The following is a 17,972-nucleotide window of genomic DNA, read 5'->3' as shown; positions in this document are numbered from 1 at the left end:
CGATTTGGAATAAAGATGTGGCGATAAGTGGCGCAAAGCAGTGTTGTCTGACATCGCTTGAGCCCGCTGACGATGAACGAGTTACCTTCTTGTGCGAGGTTGTATATTTTCGCACTTCATACTAAACTACGCCACTTCCGTATTTGTTTATTGTTCAAGATGATCTGCATTGCCAACGGCAGAATGGCCAAGTCTGACTGTTGTTAACAGAAAAAAAAGAAAGCATGCATGTTGATCGTTTGGTGAGACGACAATATGTGGGCTGGTGACAGGGCAGGTCAGGTATGAAGTACGAACAAAGATGATCTTAGGAGTATGGTTATATTGGTGACTACAAAGGATCAATCAAATACTGGACATGTACTAACAAGGTCTATATAGCTTGGATAAGTTTCGGCCGATAAGAACAACTTGAGTTCTATCATAGCGTCTTAACAAATGCACATTCTCAAGCAAAGCTAGAGCATGTTTACATTGAACCATTTAAAATTTATGTTATCACGGCTAGTATTGGAAATATCAAAGAAGCATGCGTATCAGCGTGTTTGTGTGTTATGGTCTGCGTGTGTGTGCGTCAAAAGACCCCAAGGGGCAAAGCGAGGACTTAAATGTCCGCTAGTCGGCTTTGCTCAGTGTGTCATTTTTTTTTTTATTGCTTGTGTCAGCTGTAACCTGTAATTCATTGCATTCAGCCCACCTAAAGGTAATCTACCGCTAGTAATTTAAAGCTCTAAAACTCATTGTGATTCACATTTGGCTCGTTATAACGAACTTACTCAATGTTCTGTTAGTATTACAGGGAAAATAGTCTTGGCGACGCGTATCATTCTGAAACATCGATAGCCCGTATACCTGTCACCTCGCCTTCTCAATTTCTTCTGGTTGTCTTCCGAATCAATTGACAACATTTTTATCAGAACTTTCGCAGTATATATAGGTTAAAGGTAATTTTTTTTTTCTCCAGATTGGTTTGTTGCAGTGACTTGTTACATTACGTTGTTCTGACTAGATCATAACTATCAGTAGCCTAACAGTCCACGCGCCTATTAATTCATATGTCTGTGTATAATCACCGTCCAATGGTGCCTGCTGCACAAAGTCGCATTGTCGAGCTCTTGGAAGCCATTCGAGCAGAATTTGATCAACTTAGCCAAGAAGCTATGATCTGCAAATCTCAGCGTGACGATCTCGAGCATAAGAGTAAGGCGTGCTTGTTGACCGGTTGATGGTATCATACCAGACTAATAATGATAAACCTGTCCGACAGTAAATGGCCAGATACAGGAAATGAACGCATTTCAACAGAGTTTGTTCGATATGGAGAGAACGCAAAAGACTGTAAAACAACAGTACGTTTTATTGCTTTGCATGAATTTATACTTTTGACTAGTGCACAATATCTCATTCTTCCCTTTTTATAGGTATGAAGAGGAAATTGCTAGGCTAAGACAACAGTTGGAACAAGCTCGCTCCGGACATGCGCCGATGACTTCATCCGCTCATAGCGCTCAGCATCCACAACCTCCACCTCCTAACATTGGTCCTCAATCAAATTTGTTTGGCGGTATTATGAACGCCAGCGGCGGTTCAGGAGCAAGCACAAGTCAACCGGGTCTAGTTGCTCCACCTCAAATGAGCGACCAGCCACCACCTCCTCACGGTGGGCATTATCCCCCACCACAGTCGCAAGGTAGTGTATCACTTATTTGTAGATCACCAAGGTATTCAACACTAAATGACTTTTGTATGGATTTCACAGGATATCCTTACCCACCGTCACGGAGCGGTGGTCCTGGAACTCCAAACTCGCAAGCCGCACCTTTGCCGACAGATCAAGGCGCTAACAAGCGAAAACCTGTGGCACAGACTGGCCCTGCCCCTCTCCCAACTGCTCCCACCCCTGGTCGTCCAGTATCAACACCAAAGCAGCCAATACCAGCGGCTGCCACAGGAGGTGGCTTTACCGATTTGGATCCTGATAATGTTCCACCAAACATGAAGACGGAAGGCTCTGACTGGCTCGCGGTGTAAGTTGTACCAAAGAGATTCGACAACATTAAAACTTCATTGCATAGATTTTAATACAAGCAATCTCTTTCAGGTTTAATCCTAAGATTCCCAGGTATCTGAAAGTTGATTTGGTGCATACATTGGATCACACTAGCGTTGTTTGCTGTGTCAAGTTCAGTCCAGACGGCCGCTATTTAGCTGCTGGATGCAATCGACAAACCCATATTTACGATGTCACTACGTCGACAAGGATGTGCGTATTGCAAGACGAATCGGTTAGCAAAGATGGTGATCTTTATATTCGCTCCGTCTGCTTTAGCCCGGATGGAAAATTTTTGGCTACAGGAGCTGAAGATAAGCAAATCAGAGTATGTAAAGCTTTTTACCGAATGACCCCCACGAGCGCTTTGAACAGGATAAAACATTAACGATACTGGTCGATTTAGATTTGGGACATCAGCAAGAGACGCATTCGCAATGTTCTTACGGGACACGAACAAGATATCTATTCGCTCGACTTTAGTCGTGATGGCCGTATCATCGTTTCTGGATCTGGAGATCGCACTGCTCGAATTTGGAGTATGGCTGATGCCACTTGTCTTCACACACTCCGTATCAATGAAAATGACCAAAAAGACCCTGGAGTTACTTCAGTAGCTATCTCACCTGACAGCCGATATGTCGCTGCTGGCAGTTTGGACAAAATTGTTCGTGTCTGGGATGTCCAGACAGGTCACTTACTTGAACGCCTCGAAGGACACAAAGATAGTGTATACTCTGTTGCATTTATGCCCGATGGAAAGACCATCGTAAGTGGAAGCTTGGACAAGACCCTCAAGCTCTGGCAGCTAGGTGTTAGTGAGGGTCGTGGCTTTTCTGCTGATCGAGACCGCAAGAATCCTTGCAAACAAACTCTTACTGGCCACAAGGTTAGCGATTTGATATTTTTTTGTCACTGGTTTTTGAAATTATGTCCTCATGTGATTGCATTGCAGGACTTTGTTTTGTCAGTCGCATGTACAGCAGACGGCAATTGGGTTGTCTCCGGATCGAAAGATCGTGCAGTTCAATTCTGGGATCCACGCACAGGCAACATACAATTTGTGTTGAAGGGACATAGGAATTCAGGTGAGTTTTGGAAGAGCACTAAACTACCCCATTTTTTGTCCTTCTCCTAACATTTGACGTCGCTTCAGTCATATCCGTTGCCACAAGTCCCGCTGGAAGACATCTGTTCGCAACTGGTTCTGGTGATAACCGAGCAAGAATTTGGAGTTATGAACCCATTGGACCGTAAAGTAACGAATGGACGTTGCAACTGTAATATGGGAATTACTATTCATTCTTCGTGATTCTTTTCTGTTTTGATTCTCTTGAGAACACACATTTATACTTACGATTGGCTCATGAAGAGCCTATGGTATATAGATAGGCAGTTTTTACCTACCACTCTGCATAATGAGTACCAGATTTGCTAGTATCCCTTTTTTCTTTGGTAATTAGGAATTTACCTGCCCTGTCTACCTACCTCTTTCTCTGGTTTTCCTTGTTCTTTTTTCCGTAAGCTCTTTGTCTTCTCTACCTCCTCTCTTTTTCGTTGCTTCATAATCATCAACCAACTGTTTATACAGTCGTGCATTGCAAGCTCTACAGTGAATGACGCGTGTGACTGTCCCCGCTTTTCCATAATTTTTGAAGCAACGCGACTTCGTCGCGCCACTGCAGTGTTCAGAATGACAACGCTCATGAATGACTACACCCATTGGCAGCACAAAAATAACGAAGCGATCGAAAGAATTGCATTTCTAGGTAACATTACAGCTACCACTTTTATGCTGAGAATAAGAAGCTTACCGTACATATGTTTTAGAGTCGCAAATTGCTACTGTTCGAAAGCAATGCGAAGACCGACGACAACAAGAATTGGTAGTTAAAAAGCTAAAGAACCAGCTAAGAATATATTCTCTGAAGCAGAAGGAGTATACCTCTCTGCTTGATAAATTGAATTCACGAACCAGACGAACCGTTCGTGATACTGGATTGAGCGAAACAACAACCTACACCTCACCAGATGTTAAAGCCTCTATTGCGATTAAGCAACTGACTGCCAAGATAGAAACACTCATGACCGAGAAATTGAAGGGAGGACACGACACTGAAGATCTCTCTGGAATATCAGTACCAATAATGACTTTACTACGAAGTTCTACTGTGGACTCAAACATGATATTGGATCAAATCACAAAGTACCTCGACAATCTCCATGAAAAAGTTCACTCAAACACTATATATACCGAGAGTGACTCTAAAGAAGAAGGCATCTTCTCAAAAAAGGTCCAAGAATTAGAACACTTGTGTGAGGAACGGGAAGCGCGGGTGGAGGAGAATGTCAAAAAGGAACAGGAATACAAGTACCAGGCTGATGACCTTGTTCGACAAATTAAGACAAAAATAGCTACGAATTACCCAGATAATGAAGTACAGCGCATGGTACTGTAAGTGGCCCTCTTTCTATTGTAACATAAATTGAAAGCGAAATGTTGACCGAGACGATAGAAAAAATATTTTATCCAAGGCGCAGAAACAAAGATACCATAAAAAGGTAGAAATGTTACAACAGGCTGCGATGGAATTGAAACAGGAGCATGGAGTCATCAATGCTGAATTTCCTGTGATGGTGACCGATATCAATGAACAGATGGTAATGAAAAATTTGGTGAAATACATACCTGATATCTGCTAACCCATTTTCCAGGATGAACGACTCCAAACAGTTGGTGACCTTCACCTTCAAATTGATCTCTTAGGTCTCAAGATCAGCCAGCAACTTCAACGAGTGAGTAGATATTATTTATCTTTCAGGCACAAGTAGACTTCATACTGATGTCCAATTCATCAAGAACAAAGAGATCGTTCATGACGATGAGATACTTCTTTGGAAGGAGATCAAAGATCAATGCCGGCTGATAGCTACTAATTTTCAAAAAGCAACAGAGGCGACATCTGAGGCAGAAGCGGACCAATCGCAATTGAAGTAAGTCCGAGCTAAGAATTGACGACTGGCCTTAAGTTATAAGATGTACTGACCTATTGATCTTCAGAAGAACATCAGATACTAGCCTCACTATACAAGAGATCCGTCGTCATTTAAATTTTAACACGAGCAAGGCAAGTATATTTAATGCGAGAATCGCCAATCCGCACGTTCCTCGTTGACTAATGCATTATATAGGATTTATCGTCTATCTTGAGAGAAATACAAGCTCTCAAACTTGAAGGTTCGGCCATGTTGCAAACAAATTGACGGCCGTTTTGGTATCATGCTGACTTCATCTGCCTATTTCTAGCCCGAGCCAAATTGGAAATGGAAGGCACAATCAACGAGCTGTACACAACGTCAAAAGAGAAGCAGGGAAATCTGAGTATGAACATATTGCTTATTGTCGAATTTGTAAGAATACGGTATTCATTACTTTGTTTAGATCGCGAACTTTGTTATCTGGCCACAGGAGAGAAGACTATAGTTGATGATAACTTGACATCGGCTGTAGAGAATTTCGCAGGTATAGCTATAGCATTGCTCATCTCGAAAAGAGTGATTATAACTAACTTCATTGTAAAGCACATGTACAACAAAAGCAAGCTGAATTTTGGCAAGATCATCATAACAAACTAGTTGAACATTTGGAAGATAATAAGCAAAAAGCTATTGCTTCCATTCAACAGATACAGCGCTGTATTGACGAAAGGTAGAGTATATTCTGATTTTAGCTTGCTTTTCAAACCACTAAAATTTCATCACCTAATGAACTTATGTTATATGCAGAGATGAAATGTTGCAAGGAGAGTTGGTGATGGATAACGCTCGAGATTCATCAATGCCACTACAAGCCACATGATAATGAAACTGTGATCCTGTCTACTCTCTGCCACTTTTGCCTTCACCCTGCGCCCTGTAATATATCATGTATCATTATTAGCATTTGCATGAGCCGAGCAGCAAAAGGAAGTCATTATTTAATACAATATCCTTAAAAAGCACAAATCACTACACATATGGGAAAGCGACTAGTGATGAAAAGAGAGGGGAGAGAAGCAATCGATTTTTCAAGCGATACAAAATGGCGATGAGGTAATGTAATTGGGATACCTCTTCACAGTACACGTTGGGCATGGATATATAGCAAAACGGATAAATATTCATCAGTGGCACTGTATTCCGCGATCTGTAGGAAGGTTGCCACCGAATGCATAGTGGCCCAAGCCAGCTCCAACGACTACGCTGATCATGAGGAAGCCATTATAAGTCATGAACACGAGCATTAGCCAAAAGGAGATACCGACTAGAACAGCATAGATGATCGAACGTGTGACTTTCTGCTGCTGTGATATACTACGATGTAAAAGTAAGCATCATTGTTAGAATATGCAGGTAACACGCACTAAGGGGATCAGCGATTTCAGAATGCGTATCACGTCTCCTCCCCCTATTTTTCTGAGAGCCATACCTAGTCAGCGCTGAAGCTGATGTGCTCAAGAGACCGTCGTTTTCAGCATGTTCATCCTCCAATCGCCGACTGGCATCCTTCTTCTTGTTTGCAGCAACGATCTCATCGTCGTATTCTCGTGATGCGTGTCGAAGGAATTCATAACCTGCGGCTACACCGGCGATAATAAAACAGGACAGTAACAACCCGAACGGAGACTTTATCCGCCACCATTCAAATACAATGCAGACATTTTCTACATCCCAATTAAAAAGCATCTGCGAAGAGAAGAAGGTATCAAATATATATCGATGATATGTCCACTTCTGTAGGGATGGGCTTACATTCATTTTACACATATCCATATCGCCGTGTCCGTGGTCCATTATATTACTTGGGGCTATTTTTCTCTAGCAGATACAGAAGAAACAAAAGGGGCGAATGGAGGGGATGATCACCTGAGGGACGAGGAGACAAAATTTCCACTGAACAATCACTTCTGATCGCCCTAACGTCAGGAGAATCGTCTTCCCTACTTCACATAAACATAAAATTAATCAAACACATAACACTCAATGAAAATGCTGTCTACAGAACATCGCTTAAAAAATCTTCTTGGGTTGAGTCCTCAAGCTACTGAAAGGTTCATCCTTGTTTCTCCCGTTATTTTACCACTGAAAAACTGAGGTAGTAACAAGGTTTCAACTCATCTCCTTTCTTTTTCAAGGACACAATCGACTGCATACGGTTCATTCATAGGACCCTCACATAGAGCATTGCTTCCTCATTATTCATCTTCATCTTCGCCTACCATGGTAGCAACCTACCATACGATCAACCCAATGGCTGAGCTGTCCATTTCCAGCTCTCCAGTCACATCCCAAGCACGAACTCCTATCCTAAGAAAGGCAAAAAGTTACGCTATTCAAAGTACAGAGGAGTCGTTGGACCATTCTCCAAGACAAAGTAGAGGTATAACCCATAGAAAACGCTGATTTTCATGATCCTGTCACTCTTGCAGTAACGATGATGACAACCTACAGGAACGGCAAATATACCATGTAAATTTTATAGGAACGATGCTTGCACAGCAGGTACTAATTTCTTTCCATATTCAATTTTCATTTCCATGGAATTTCCGTATACCTGTCAAACGTGCTTTCACTGATACCAATTGTACAATAGGCGCAAATTGCCCTTTTTTACACAGCAGCAATCCAGACCATGCATCGACAACCGTTTGCAAGTACTACCTGAAGGGATCTTGTAAATTTGGCAACAAATGTGCCCTGTCGCATTCCTTTCTTACAACATCACCGAACATTTATGGATCTCCCATGAGCAGTAGAATGATGTACAGAGGAGCAAGTACAGAGAGTAGTCTAAATTTTTATGAGTGGGACCTTGCCTGTACAAACGAGTCATCGTCCCTCTTGAGCGATACAGGTTCGAACAAAGAAGATCATCGCGTCTCAGACATGTTTCCCAGCTGGAAGGAGCTTAGCCCGATCGCATCCAATGTAACCACGCCAAATATTGACAACCGATTTTCCAGTCCACGTACACCCATTTCACAATCCCTTAATTCGGTAGAGCCTTACTCCACAAGCAGTAGTATTACCGATGGTTTTAGCAATAGCGCCTTTTATGTTCCACAAGGGCGAAACTATTTTCAACACTCATCCCCTCGTCCCGCAGCGATGACTTCATTGGAAGGGGCTAGCTACTTCAATGATGAATGGTCATCAAATAACCAAAAGTCGTACACGTCTCAAGATATTGGCGACGATGCCAATCTTGCTCGTTCGTTAGACGAAATATTTGCTACGGTCTCATCTGAACGAACCTCAAAAACCATCCGAAGACCTAAACAACGTTTGAGTACTTTACCTGATTCCCAAGCTACATCCTACGCTGGTCTGTTTGAAAACTTATTCACGGAGAAATTGAGCTCGATCACTTCTAATGGCTATGAATTGGAGCTGACCAAAGACATATTGCGAATGCGGGATGATCGCAGACGAGCGTCAGAGCCTTCCGTAGGTCTCGCCATGAGGGATTCTCAAGAAACAACTGACTTTGTGCAGTCTACTGACAGGTCACGAGAAAGCTTTGAAAGGCGGATGGATGGTGATATTGAAATGACGTTCCTGATGGACTGATCTTCCATAAAAATAAATGATAATACTGATTGTGTATACTTTCGACGCTGTTGTCACCATCAAAAACTATATATATATATATGTTCGACATCCGTATCAATACACCAAAATAAACAGCTGTGAAATTATTCTTAAACATTGCGAGGATATCAGTTCTTTCAAGACACTGGATCTTATTAACCATGTGTTTCTATTACTAAAAAATTGGTTGTAAATGACAATAATGCTCTATAATGGAGGAGAATACAACAAGTACATTAGGCAATTCCATACACCCGGATAAAACCATGGATAAATCATGGTTCTTTCTCAATTTACATAGCCGATTCGGAAAACTTGTATGTTTCTTCAAGACGTTCTCTCAAGTGCTGGCCAGCAGTCTTAATTGGTTGATCCTGGCCGATCTGGTTGTCCTTAAGAACGACACTAGGAATTACATCGAGAGGTACCTCGTCGTTCGCGTGGCAGAAGTAAGCGATGGAATAGCGATCATTTTGTGCGTGCTCAGGAAGGAAAACAACACGGTGCTTGGTTGATTTGAATCGACCGCCAGTCCAATATTCCATTTGGTCACCTATGTTTACCAAAACGGCACCAGGGATGACTGGAGCCGAAATCCAGTTTGTTCGGCTAGCCTGTACCTCCAGTCCTGGAATTCCATGCTGAAACAATAAAGTGATCGAGCCATAATCAGAGTGACTATAAGACGCATGAACGGTCAATCTCATTTGCCATATTGCCAAGTCCTTTGCTCTCACAATAAGCGTACCTTCCGGCTCTGACGATTTCGTCAGTATCAGTATCGCCACCCTTGGGATACTTCAACAATCTCAGAATACTTCCGCAAGGAGTATCATAATCGTGTCGCTTTTCGAAGTAATGAATGCCTCCATCCTCTTCTTTGATCTGTTGATTTGCATTAGTATTGCTGACACGCTCTTAACATTGGCTTTCTGTGAAATACTACATACTTCTAAGGCAATAGCGAATGCTTGAAGAATCCGGCTGCAAACCTTGTGACAGTCCTAAATGGCACCGCGTCGTTAACATATGAGGACAGTGTTGCTGTTCACAGCTAGATTTTCGAAAACTTACCTCAGAGAACTTGCGAGTTATATCCTCCTTAGCTTTGAAAGGTTCGGGCATTTCGCCAGCAGCTTCACCGTTCAGCCACTTGCCAAAGTTAAAAGCTCTATCAAGCCATTGTCAGAATTTCCACCAAACACCCCGATGCTTACTACAAAGGCAATCGGTTCAAAACTTACTCCTTGCTGTCACCAGTCTTTTGGGTCGCCGGGTCAAGGCTGAGATGAGTAACATAAAATGTTTCGAGAGGTTAATCTCCGAATATGATAACGTCTGGTCTTGAATGTTCAATACTTACACTTCACGATGAAGAGCACTGTATCCAACATTGTTAGCCTGAATATCGAATTGAGCTTTGGTTTCAACTGGCTGATCAAAGAATTCTTTTCCCTGCATATGGATTGCGGCACATGAGTTAAAAGTCATCAAGAAAGAGAGCATGGAAAGATTTTGTATTCCGTAGGCTCGGAGACCCTTACCAACTCGAACATTTCGTCGATCTCGGGTTGAGGAATCCCCACATTCTTGAGGAAAAGAAATCCAATAGATTCGCAAGCTTCACGAATGGCAGCTGCAACAGCAACGGGATCGGAATCAAACTTTCCAAAGTCAATAACAGGAATTTCCTCCATCTTGTACAATCACTCGAAACGAATGGAAAAAGAAGAATAGAACATAGTCACTTCTCCGCACACATCCTTTATATGTCCTCTCAAGATACCAGTTCCGGATCTTTCCTTTCTACAAGAGAAGCTATCTTAAGGTTACATAAGTGGAATTGTAGCCAGCAAAATGACTGGTCTACTAAAATTCGCACCCATTACGATATGCTATATCTTGCCATTATCTATCAATGTCGCACTTACTTTCTGCAGAAATTAAAGTTATCTATATCGGAAGATCGCTCGCAACAAGGCACGGGATATCAATAGTGGCGGTTCTTCCTTGAGACCATTGTCTTGAGCCATTGAGCCATCCTATATACCGTTCTGACCCTCTTTCAATTCGTTGAAAGCTATACTAGGCCCCTTCCATCGTACATTATATGCACGTTTATACCACGACCATTGATCCTTGATATGATTACCCCTTTTATGTAACCCAATCTTTTACGACTCATTGGTAAAATTAAAAAAATTATCTTGTTCTCGTTGTTTAAATTAACTTGTTCCATTTCAATTGATGACAAGCATGTCCATCGTTCCTCCCAGAAGAACTTTGACGGAAGACCTCAACTTTACAAGTAAGAATGAAAGGCTATAAAGCTGTAGACCTAATGTTCCCTCATGCTGCCGCAACGAACTTGTAAGTACGGGCAAGTCGCTCTTGTAAGTATTCACCAGCAGTCATGATCGGCTTGTCTGCATTGACTTTTTCCCCAGTCGAAAGCGGGCTTGGTATAACGTCCAAAAGTACTTCATCATTGGCCTGGCAGAAGTAGGCGATCGAATAACGATCATACTGGGCATGCTCGGGAAGGAAAACAACGCGGTGCTTGGTAGACTTAAACCGTCCGCCAGTCCAATATTCCATCTGATCGCCGATGTTCACCAAAACAGCACCGGGTATAATGGGAGCTGAAATCCAGTGTGTTCGACTAGCTTGCACTTCCAGTCCTGGAATTCCGTTCTGGAACAACAAGGTGATGGATCCGTAATCTGAGTGGCTATTTCGTACGCGGTGAGAAATCTGTTAAGTACATCATCACTACTTTGACTTACGAAACCTATAAACATGACCTCACCTCCCGGCTCTCACAGTTTCTGTGGGGTCGGCGTTGTCTCCTTTGGGGTACTTCAAGAATCGGAGAACACTTCCACACCGCTCAGTGTATTTGTGTCTATCTTCAAAGTAATGTATACCTCCGTCTTCCTCTTTGATCTGAACACATGCTGTATTTGTAAGTGATGCTAGGTTGAAAACGCCACTCTCTGCTACTTACCTCCATGGCTATTGCAAAGGCTTGTAGGATTCTGCCACATAACTTGTGACAATCCTAAACATAGATGCCAGTCAATACGGGGTTGTGTCTTATCTCGTGAGAACCAACAAACAGAGTCTTACAACAGAAAATTTGCCAATAAACTCCTTTTTTTCTGCTATTACCGACGGAAGAACTTGGATGGGCTCACCATCGACCAGCTTTCCGAAATTGAAGCATCTATAACCCAACCGATTAATATCTAATTTCACTGATCATCATTCAATTGCACCCTTACTCTTTGGTGTCTCCATATTTCTGTACACCGGGGTCAAGACTATGATGGTACCGTCAGTAAACGGGATATGAACGGCCAAAACTTTCGAAACAAAGTGTAACTTACATCTCTTTACGCATGCCAACGTAGCCAAGGTTATTTGAAGTAATTTCTTCCTTTCTCTTCTCCTCAATAGGTTGGTTAAAGAACTCGGCAGACTACATGTATGGTTAGTTCAGTTGCCTTCAGTTCAATTACTAGAGCTCTGAGGGCAGACTTACTAGGCTGAATGCTCGCTCTACCTCAGCTTGCGGAATACCGAAATTGGTCAGATACAAGAATCCTATACTTTCGCATGCCGATCGAACAGCAGCAGCTACAGCTTTGGGATCCGATTCAAACAATCCAAAGTCAATAACAGGGATATGGTCCATAGTGGAAGTAAGTGGTTGAAAGAAAAAAGTATGAAGAACAAACAACCAATCTCTGAACTCGGTCATTTAGATAGCAGTTATAAAAGTGGGATATTTAAAGTTTGCTGATAGCGCTCCGTTATCAGCTCCTTTTTTTATAGCTATTTTTTGACATGTATTATAGCTACTTCAAACTGAAAAAAATAGTATCTGCCAATCAGGTCATATCACTTCATAAAAACTATATCTACTTGGACTCTTCCGCTTCCTCTTCCTTGGGCTCTTCGGCCTTGGCATCGGTATCTAAATACATAAACAATGGATGGCAGGATTAGTATGACTATATCCAAACATATTTTCAACACCAAATCAAACTTCTTACCGTCTTGAAGGTCGGAAGTCCACAAGGTCAAGTTGTCTCTGAGAAGTTGCATGATCAAAGTGGAATCCTTGTAGCTCTCTTCAGAAAGGGTGTCAAGCTCAGCAATGGCATCGTCGAAGGCCTGCTTGGCCAAATGGCAAGCGCGGTCAGGGGAGTTAAGAATCTCATAGTAGAAGACAGAGAAGTTAAGAGCAAGACCAAGGCGGATGGGGTGGGTTGGGGGTAATTCTGTCTGTGCAATTTCAGTGGCGGCCTTGTAGGCTTCATGAGCAGCGGTAGCAGCATCCTTGCGGACATCTCCAGCAGCAAATTCAGCGAGATAACGGTGGTAATCGCCCTTCCTATAACGCCAACACGCCCATGTTGTCAGAACAAAAATCATCGACACCATCAAGTAATAAAAAGAGACTATACATACATCTTGAAGTAGAAGACACTGGATTCACCAGCCTGTGCGTTGGGAATCAAATAGGCTTCCAAGACCTCCAAGATGTCGGAGCAGACATCCTTGAGCTCGGCTTCAATCTTTTGACGGTAAGACTTGATCTTGCCAACGTGAGATTCGTTACCCTTGCTCTCTTCCTTTTGCTCAATTGATGAAACAATGCGCCAAGAAGCACGGCGGGCACCAATGACGTTCTTGTAAGCGACGGAAAGCAAGTTTCGCTCTTCAACAGTCAGGTCGACACCAAGCTATCAACAGATCAAGGAGGTTAGTTCTTCCATACAATAGATGACGGACTTTATAAATTGGGGCCCATAACACCAAAGTAAGGGGGTTGATTGCAGTATTTACCTTTGCAACATCCTTCATATAGGTGACCATCTCTGATGACAGTGTTGACAACGTCAATTAAGGATTGTAAAACATAAGCTCAAATGCAAATAGAAATGTAACCTTACCATCGTATCGTTCGGCTTGTTCAGCCAATTTGGCAAGGTAGACGGTCTGGTCGCGTTCCTGAGGAGGGGGTTTACTAATGTTAGTGATATGACAGATCGCGTCATGAAGGAAAAAATAAAGCAAAGTAAAATGGAGTAAAGCGCGACGCAGATGACAACCATTCACGTTCAATTTTGAAGGCGTTGTGCCTTGTTGTTTACTGCCTCTGATAAGAGATGGAACAGGAAGTGTAGTACTTACGGCAGACATATTTTTGTGAGTAAGGAGAAACAACTGCTGCCTGCAGGTTGAACTGCAACATCAGACCAAATGGCCACGGCTCATATGATGACGTCAATATCAATTGATTGTCTATGCTTATTTTTGTCTTCCAAACGAGGTCACCGCTATACTCTCGTGGTAGTATTCTATTGCGCAGACTACGACAGTAAAGTGGTGTTTTACTTTCTAATTTGAATATACTACTTGTTTAGAATTTAATATAAATCAGTAGTCGCTTCTTACATATCTGCTGAGCTATTCAAAGTCGATTTACAGTGTTGCTGCAGCTATTTCATCTCCTGGGCTGGATTGAGGGTCTGTGGAAATATCTGTGACGGCTGGTGGCTTGGGACAGCGAATTTTGTCCTTCAGCCTGAAGACCAACTTTTTTTTTTTTTTCAGAGTACTCTCCCAGCTTAGTTAGTAACCTAATGTCCGATTCCTTCTTTGCATCAACTCGGAAACGAAAGAAGCCAGGCTTCAGCAACCAGAAACGACCTTCTAAACCAGCAGGGAACAAAAGATCCCGGGATGCAGCGGCCGATGAATCTGATAATGACGATCAAATAGGTGCTGGAGGAATCGATGATATGGAACTGCGTGGTAGCGACGTCGAATCAGAAGAAGAGATTCAGGAGACTGCTGCAGAAAAGCGCATAAGACTTGCCAAAGGATACCTGGAAGGAATACAAAAAGGATTAGATGGTAAGTAAATACGTATTCACCCCTTGGCCGAAACGTATGGTTGCTAACGAAGCTGAAAACTTGCAGAGGATATTGGCGGATTCGATGCTGAAGATATAGATAGAGACTTAATAGCAGAGAGACTGAAGCAAGATGCAGTGAGTACATTGAAATTCGATATTCCTCTTTTTGTTCTACCACTAACGAAGCATACTTTTAGTTTGAAACAACTGGAAAGCTTCATAGACGAATTGCCGACAAGGTATGGATCCGTCACTATGACTTTGATCATCTTTAGAAAGTTTCGTTGTTAAATCTTATCTTTTATAGTTTGACTTTTCTGGAGTCGATATTTCAACCATTCGGCAATGCAAAGGTCATCAACTGGCTGTTACCAGCGTAGCTATGACAGAAAATGGAAAGTTCCTTTACACAGCATCAAAAGACGCATCCATCATCAAGTGTAAGTAGAATGTTAAAAGACAGCATGTTGAATACCTTTGTGTTACTGACACATAATTTGCAGGGGATGCGCTCACCATGAAAAAGTTGCACACCTTCCCCGGTGCAAGGAAAGGTGTGAAGAATTTTAATGGCCATACCGACCACATCCTTTGTCTGGCATTAAGCTCTGACGGACAATACCTTGCCAGCGGTGGTAAAGACAAAGCCATACACATATGGTCAGTTACAGAAGACAAACACATTGTTGCCTTCAAGCAGCACAAGGACAGTATTTCGGTAAGGTTTCATTGTACCGCGAAGCATATTTCCCATTTTGTGTGATTTTGCTCATGATGTGCTTTTCAATCAGAGTCTCGCATTTCGAAGAGGCGCAAATCAATTGTATTCAGCATCGCATGATCGAACCGTAAAACTTTGGAATGTGGACGAACGATCTTATATAGAAACACTCTTTGGTCACCAAGATCAAATTACTGATATAGACACCTTGGCGCGGGAGCGATGTGTAACGGTTGGTGGTCGTGACAAAACCGCACGTATGTGGAAGATTGTGGAAGAATCGCAATTGGTTTTCAGAGGAGGAGCTCAAGTAAAGGAAAAGGACGGTTCTGGAACTGTACGATACGCCGAGGGTTGCCTTGACTGCATAGCACTTGTTGATGAAGACATGTTTGTAACTGGCGGAGACAGCGGGTAAGTTGGAAGGATTCTTTTGAACCATACGAGTGTGACACACCCCTCTTTCCTTAACTGGTTCTAAATGCACTTTTACAGATCGATCTCACTGTGGGATATCAATCGTAAAAAACCCGTCTTTACATATCCAATAGCGCATGGCATCAATGAACACGAGAGCGAATCGGAAGGAATCATCGGAACCCCTTACTGGATTACGACTTTGGCCACCTTACCTTATTCTGACGTTTTTGCATCTGGTTCATGGGATGGGTTCGTCCGCCTATGGAAGATTTCCGCGAACAACCGAAACTTTGCTCAAGTCGCTCAGATACCAATTGCCGGTGTGATTAATGATCTTCAAATTCTTACTACACCAGCAAAGAAAACCATCTTGAGTCTTGGCGTCGGCCAAGAATTGACCTTGGGACGATGGATTCGCATGAAGAAAGCTAAGAACGGCGCACGGCTTTTAGAGCTTCCCGTCAAGACTTTGGATACCGAATTAGAAGAAGAAGATCGGGAAGAAGATCAAGCCGATGGCGATGATGGATTTCTCGTATTTTCTCGATAAGCAATTTGTACATTCTGCAACCCCAACAATAAAAAATCAAAAAGGTCACATTATACGTTACTGTCTTCCCACTTCCACTTTTTACGTCTTTTCTCAATGGCACATTCTATTGCAAATAATTTGACTGATTTATCAGAAATGGGTCTTCAGTTAGACCAAAATGACAACGTAAGAGCAATTATCACTTGGTATGATGCTCTAGATCTACCGAAATCTGCTTCTTAATATATTGACACGCTGGCTTTAGATCTTATTGGAACCATTCAAATACCTATGTGAACATCCAGGCAAAGACATTCGAAGTCGACTCATTGATGCCTTCGATTACTATATGCATGTTCCTCCTGACCAACTGAAAGTTATAACAAAGGTCACTGAAATGCTTCATAATGCCAGCTTATTGTAAGTTGACCGGACCAGTTCTTGCATACTAGGCTCCTGACCGTTGGGCGAATATGGAATTAAAGGCGTAAAGTTCACTGATCACTTATCCCTTAAACTTACAGGGTGGACGATGTTGAGGACGACTCAGACCTTCGGCGAGGTGTGCCTGTTGCACACAAAATCTACGGCATAGCACAAACTGTCAACTGCGCCAATTATGTGTATTTCCTGGCGTTGAATGAAATTATCAAGTTAGGCAATAGCAAGATGGTAGATATATATACAGAGGAATTAATTAATTTACATCGAGGACAAGGCAAGTGTAATATGCAGAACCTTGAGAAATATCTTCTCTCTAAGTCTCACTCATATGACAGGCATGGAGCTGTTTTGGCGAGACTCGCTCACGTGTCCAACCCAAGATGAGTATATCGAAATGGTCAACAATAGTAAGTGACAAACGGTTAGAGCTGTTGTAGCCACTCGATATCTCAACTTCATTCGGCACTAGAAACTGGTGGTCTCTTAAGGCTTGGCGTCAAGCTCATGCAGGAAGCAAGTAAATCAGACAAGTAAGTGAAGGACAAACTAGTCATATAGTTATTGCCGTGTATACTAAATATGTCACTTTCTTGTATTCATCTAGAGATTATACGCCTCTTGTGAATAAGATAGGGATTCACTTTCAAGTTCGGGATGATTACATGAACCTACAGTCAAAACAGGTAAGTCTCTATCTTCATCTTTGAGATACCATGTAGCCTGGAACATTATTTGAGTCTCAAACATTGCATTCAACAGTACACGGACAATAAGGGATTTTGCGAGGACTTTACTGAAGGAAAATTTTCATTTCCTGTTATACACTCAATTCGGGCCGATCCCTCCAACCGACAATTGTTGAATATATTAAAGCAGAGGTCGACATCAGTGGAATTGAAGCGCTTCGGTCTGCAGGTGCTGGAGAAGACAAACACTTTTAACTACTGTTTGACATTTCTCAAGGACATGGAGCAACAGGCAAGGGATGAAATTAGTCATTTAGGAGCCAACCCAAAGCTTGAGAAGATTTTGGATATGCTCAGCGTGGCAGTTGCGTAATGCCATTATATCCTTTTGCAATAGTATTTTCCCAATGACAATAAGTCGTACGTCTCCGAGTCACCTTTACAAGCGTAATCCGATAGTGCAGCGATTATTTCTTTTTTTTTATATAAAAATAAGTAAAATTGATTTTGGTCAGCTTCACTCGTGGGGCTTGTATTTTACGAATATCCCTCAAATTTG

The 17,972-nt window shown here is 42.3% G+C and overlaps 9 protein-coding genes across 9 annotated transcripts; 5 read left to right on the top strand and 4 right to left on the bottom strand.

Moving 5' to 3' along the window:
• The first annotated feature begins 621 nt into the window (after positions 1 to 621).
• On the top strand, positions 622 to 3,490 carry K450DRAFT_224054 (uncharacterized protein). Its single transcript, XM_051586152.1, has 10 exons — positions 622 to 703; positions 792 to 944; positions 1,027 to 1,200; positions 1,268 to 1,349; positions 1,422 to 1,690; positions 1,760 to 2,027; positions 2,102 to 2,378; positions 2,457 to 2,939; positions 3,006 to 3,138; positions 3,207 to 3,490. The coding sequence occupies exons 3-10, from the start codon at positions 1,056 to 1,058 to the stop codon at positions 3,305 to 3,307; spliced, it is 1,758 nt and encodes a 585-aa protein (XP_051448071.1). The 5' UTR covers positions 622 to 703; positions 792 to 944; positions 1,027 to 1,055; the 3' UTR covers positions 3,308 to 3,490.
• K450DRAFT_224052 (uncharacterized protein) lies at positions 3,491 to 4,996 on the top strand. The gene is made up of 5 exons (XM_051586151.1): positions 3,491 to 3,570; positions 3,642 to 3,819; positions 3,881 to 4,505; positions 4,567 to 4,846; positions 4,911 to 4,996. Exons 2-4 carry the CDS (start codon positions 3,744 to 3,746, stop codon positions 4,751 to 4,753), a joined length of 888 nt encoding a protein of 295 aa, XP_051448070.1. The 5' UTR covers positions 3,491 to 3,570; positions 3,642 to 3,743; the 3' UTR covers positions 4,754 to 4,846; positions 4,911 to 4,996.
• Positions 4,997 to 5,836: 840 nt separating this feature from the next.
• Positions 5,837 to 7,160, bottom strand: K450DRAFT_224043 (uncharacterized protein). Its single transcript, XM_051586150.1, has 3 exons — positions 6,842 to 7,160; positions 6,519 to 6,775; positions 5,837 to 6,403 (listed from the first exon to the last, which is right to left on the bottom strand). Exons 1-3 carry the CDS (start codon positions 6,881 to 6,883, stop codon positions 6,214 to 6,216), a joined length of 489 nt encoding a protein of 162 aa, XP_051448069.1. The 5' UTR covers positions 6,884 to 7,160; the 3' UTR covers positions 5,837 to 6,213.
• On the top strand, positions 6,979 to 8,765 carry K450DRAFT_224039 (uncharacterized protein). The gene is made up of 4 exons (XM_051586149.1): positions 6,979 to 7,140; positions 7,225 to 7,469; positions 7,541 to 7,591; positions 7,683 to 8,765. The coding sequence occupies exons 1-4, from the start codon at positions 7,073 to 7,075 to the stop codon at positions 8,657 to 8,659; spliced, it is 1,341 nt and encodes a 446-aa protein (XP_051448068.1). The 5' UTR covers positions 6,979 to 7,072; the 3' UTR covers positions 8,660 to 8,765.
• A 45-nt stretch (positions 8,766 to 8,810) lies between these two features.
• K450DRAFT_224036 (uncharacterized protein) lies at positions 8,811 to 10,657 on the bottom strand. Its single transcript, XM_051586148.1, has 7 exons — positions 10,225 to 10,657; positions 10,044 to 10,135; positions 9,925 to 9,963; positions 9,755 to 9,851; positions 9,631 to 9,684; positions 9,429 to 9,565; positions 8,811 to 9,358 (listed from the first exon to the last, which is right to left on the bottom strand). Exons 1-7 carry the CDS (start codon positions 10,375 to 10,377, stop codon positions 8,974 to 8,976), a joined length of 957 nt encoding a protein of 318 aa, XP_051448067.1. The 5' UTR covers positions 10,378 to 10,657; the 3' UTR covers positions 8,811 to 8,973.
• Positions 10,658 to 10,661: 4 nt separating this feature from the next.
• On the bottom strand, positions 10,662 to 12,523 carry K450DRAFT_224033 (uncharacterized protein). The gene is made up of 7 exons (XM_051586147.1): positions 12,225 to 12,523; positions 12,070 to 12,161; positions 11,965 to 12,003; positions 11,810 to 11,906; positions 11,688 to 11,741; positions 11,490 to 11,626; positions 10,662 to 11,411 (listed from the first exon to the last, which is right to left on the bottom strand). The coding sequence occupies exons 1-7, from the start codon at positions 12,441 to 12,443 to the stop codon at positions 11,030 to 11,032; spliced, it is 1,020 nt and encodes a 339-aa protein (XP_051448066.1). The 5' UTR covers positions 12,444 to 12,523; the 3' UTR covers positions 10,662 to 11,029.
• K450DRAFT_224025 (uncharacterized protein) lies at positions 12,524 to 13,857 on the bottom strand. The gene is made up of 6 exons (XM_051586146.1): positions 13,801 to 13,857; positions 13,642 to 13,699; positions 13,535 to 13,566; positions 13,157 to 13,431; positions 12,739 to 13,079; positions 12,524 to 12,659 (listed from the first exon to the last, which is right to left on the bottom strand). The coding sequence occupies exons 1-6, from the start codon at positions 13,801 to 13,803 to the stop codon at positions 12,604 to 12,606; spliced, it is 765 nt and encodes a 254-aa protein (XP_051448065.1). The 5' UTR covers positions 13,804 to 13,857; the 3' UTR covers positions 12,524 to 12,603.
• A 381-nt stretch (positions 13,858 to 14,238) lies between these two features.
• On the top strand, positions 14,239 to 16,356 carry K450DRAFT_224021 (uncharacterized protein). Its single transcript, XM_051586145.1, has 7 exons — positions 14,239 to 14,608; positions 14,675 to 14,745; positions 14,808 to 14,849; positions 14,918 to 15,050; positions 15,114 to 15,328; positions 15,402 to 15,745; positions 15,827 to 16,356. Exons 1-7 carry the CDS (start codon positions 14,335 to 14,337, stop codon positions 16,299 to 16,301), a joined length of 1,554 nt encoding a protein of 517 aa, XP_051448064.1. The 5' UTR covers positions 14,239 to 14,334; the 3' UTR covers positions 16,302 to 16,356.
• A 1-nt stretch (position 16,357) lies between these two features.
• K450DRAFT_224016 (uncharacterized protein) lies at positions 16,358 to 17,890 on the top strand. The gene is made up of 7 exons (XM_051586144.1): positions 16,358 to 16,469; positions 16,549 to 16,703; positions 16,808 to 17,001; positions 17,063 to 17,134; positions 17,197 to 17,257; positions 17,332 to 17,410; positions 17,487 to 17,890. The coding sequence occupies exons 1-7, from the start codon at positions 16,398 to 16,400 to the stop codon at positions 17,784 to 17,786; spliced, it is 933 nt and encodes a 310-aa protein (XP_051448063.1). The 5' UTR covers positions 16,358 to 16,397; the 3' UTR covers positions 17,787 to 17,890.
• The last annotated feature ends 82 nt before the right edge of the window (positions 17,891 to 17,972 follow it).

Source organism: Umbelopsis ramanniana (assembly GCF_025399195.1).
Source record: "Umbelopsis ramanniana AG unplaced genomic scaffold K450scaffold_6, whole genome shotgun sequence".
NCBI lineage: Eukaryota > Fungi > Mucoromycota > Umbelopsidomycetes > Umbelopsidales > Umbelopsidaceae > Umbelopsis > Umbelopsis ramanniana.
Note: the sequence above shows the minus strand (reverse complement) of the source record. Positions and strands in the feature narration are given on the sequence as shown.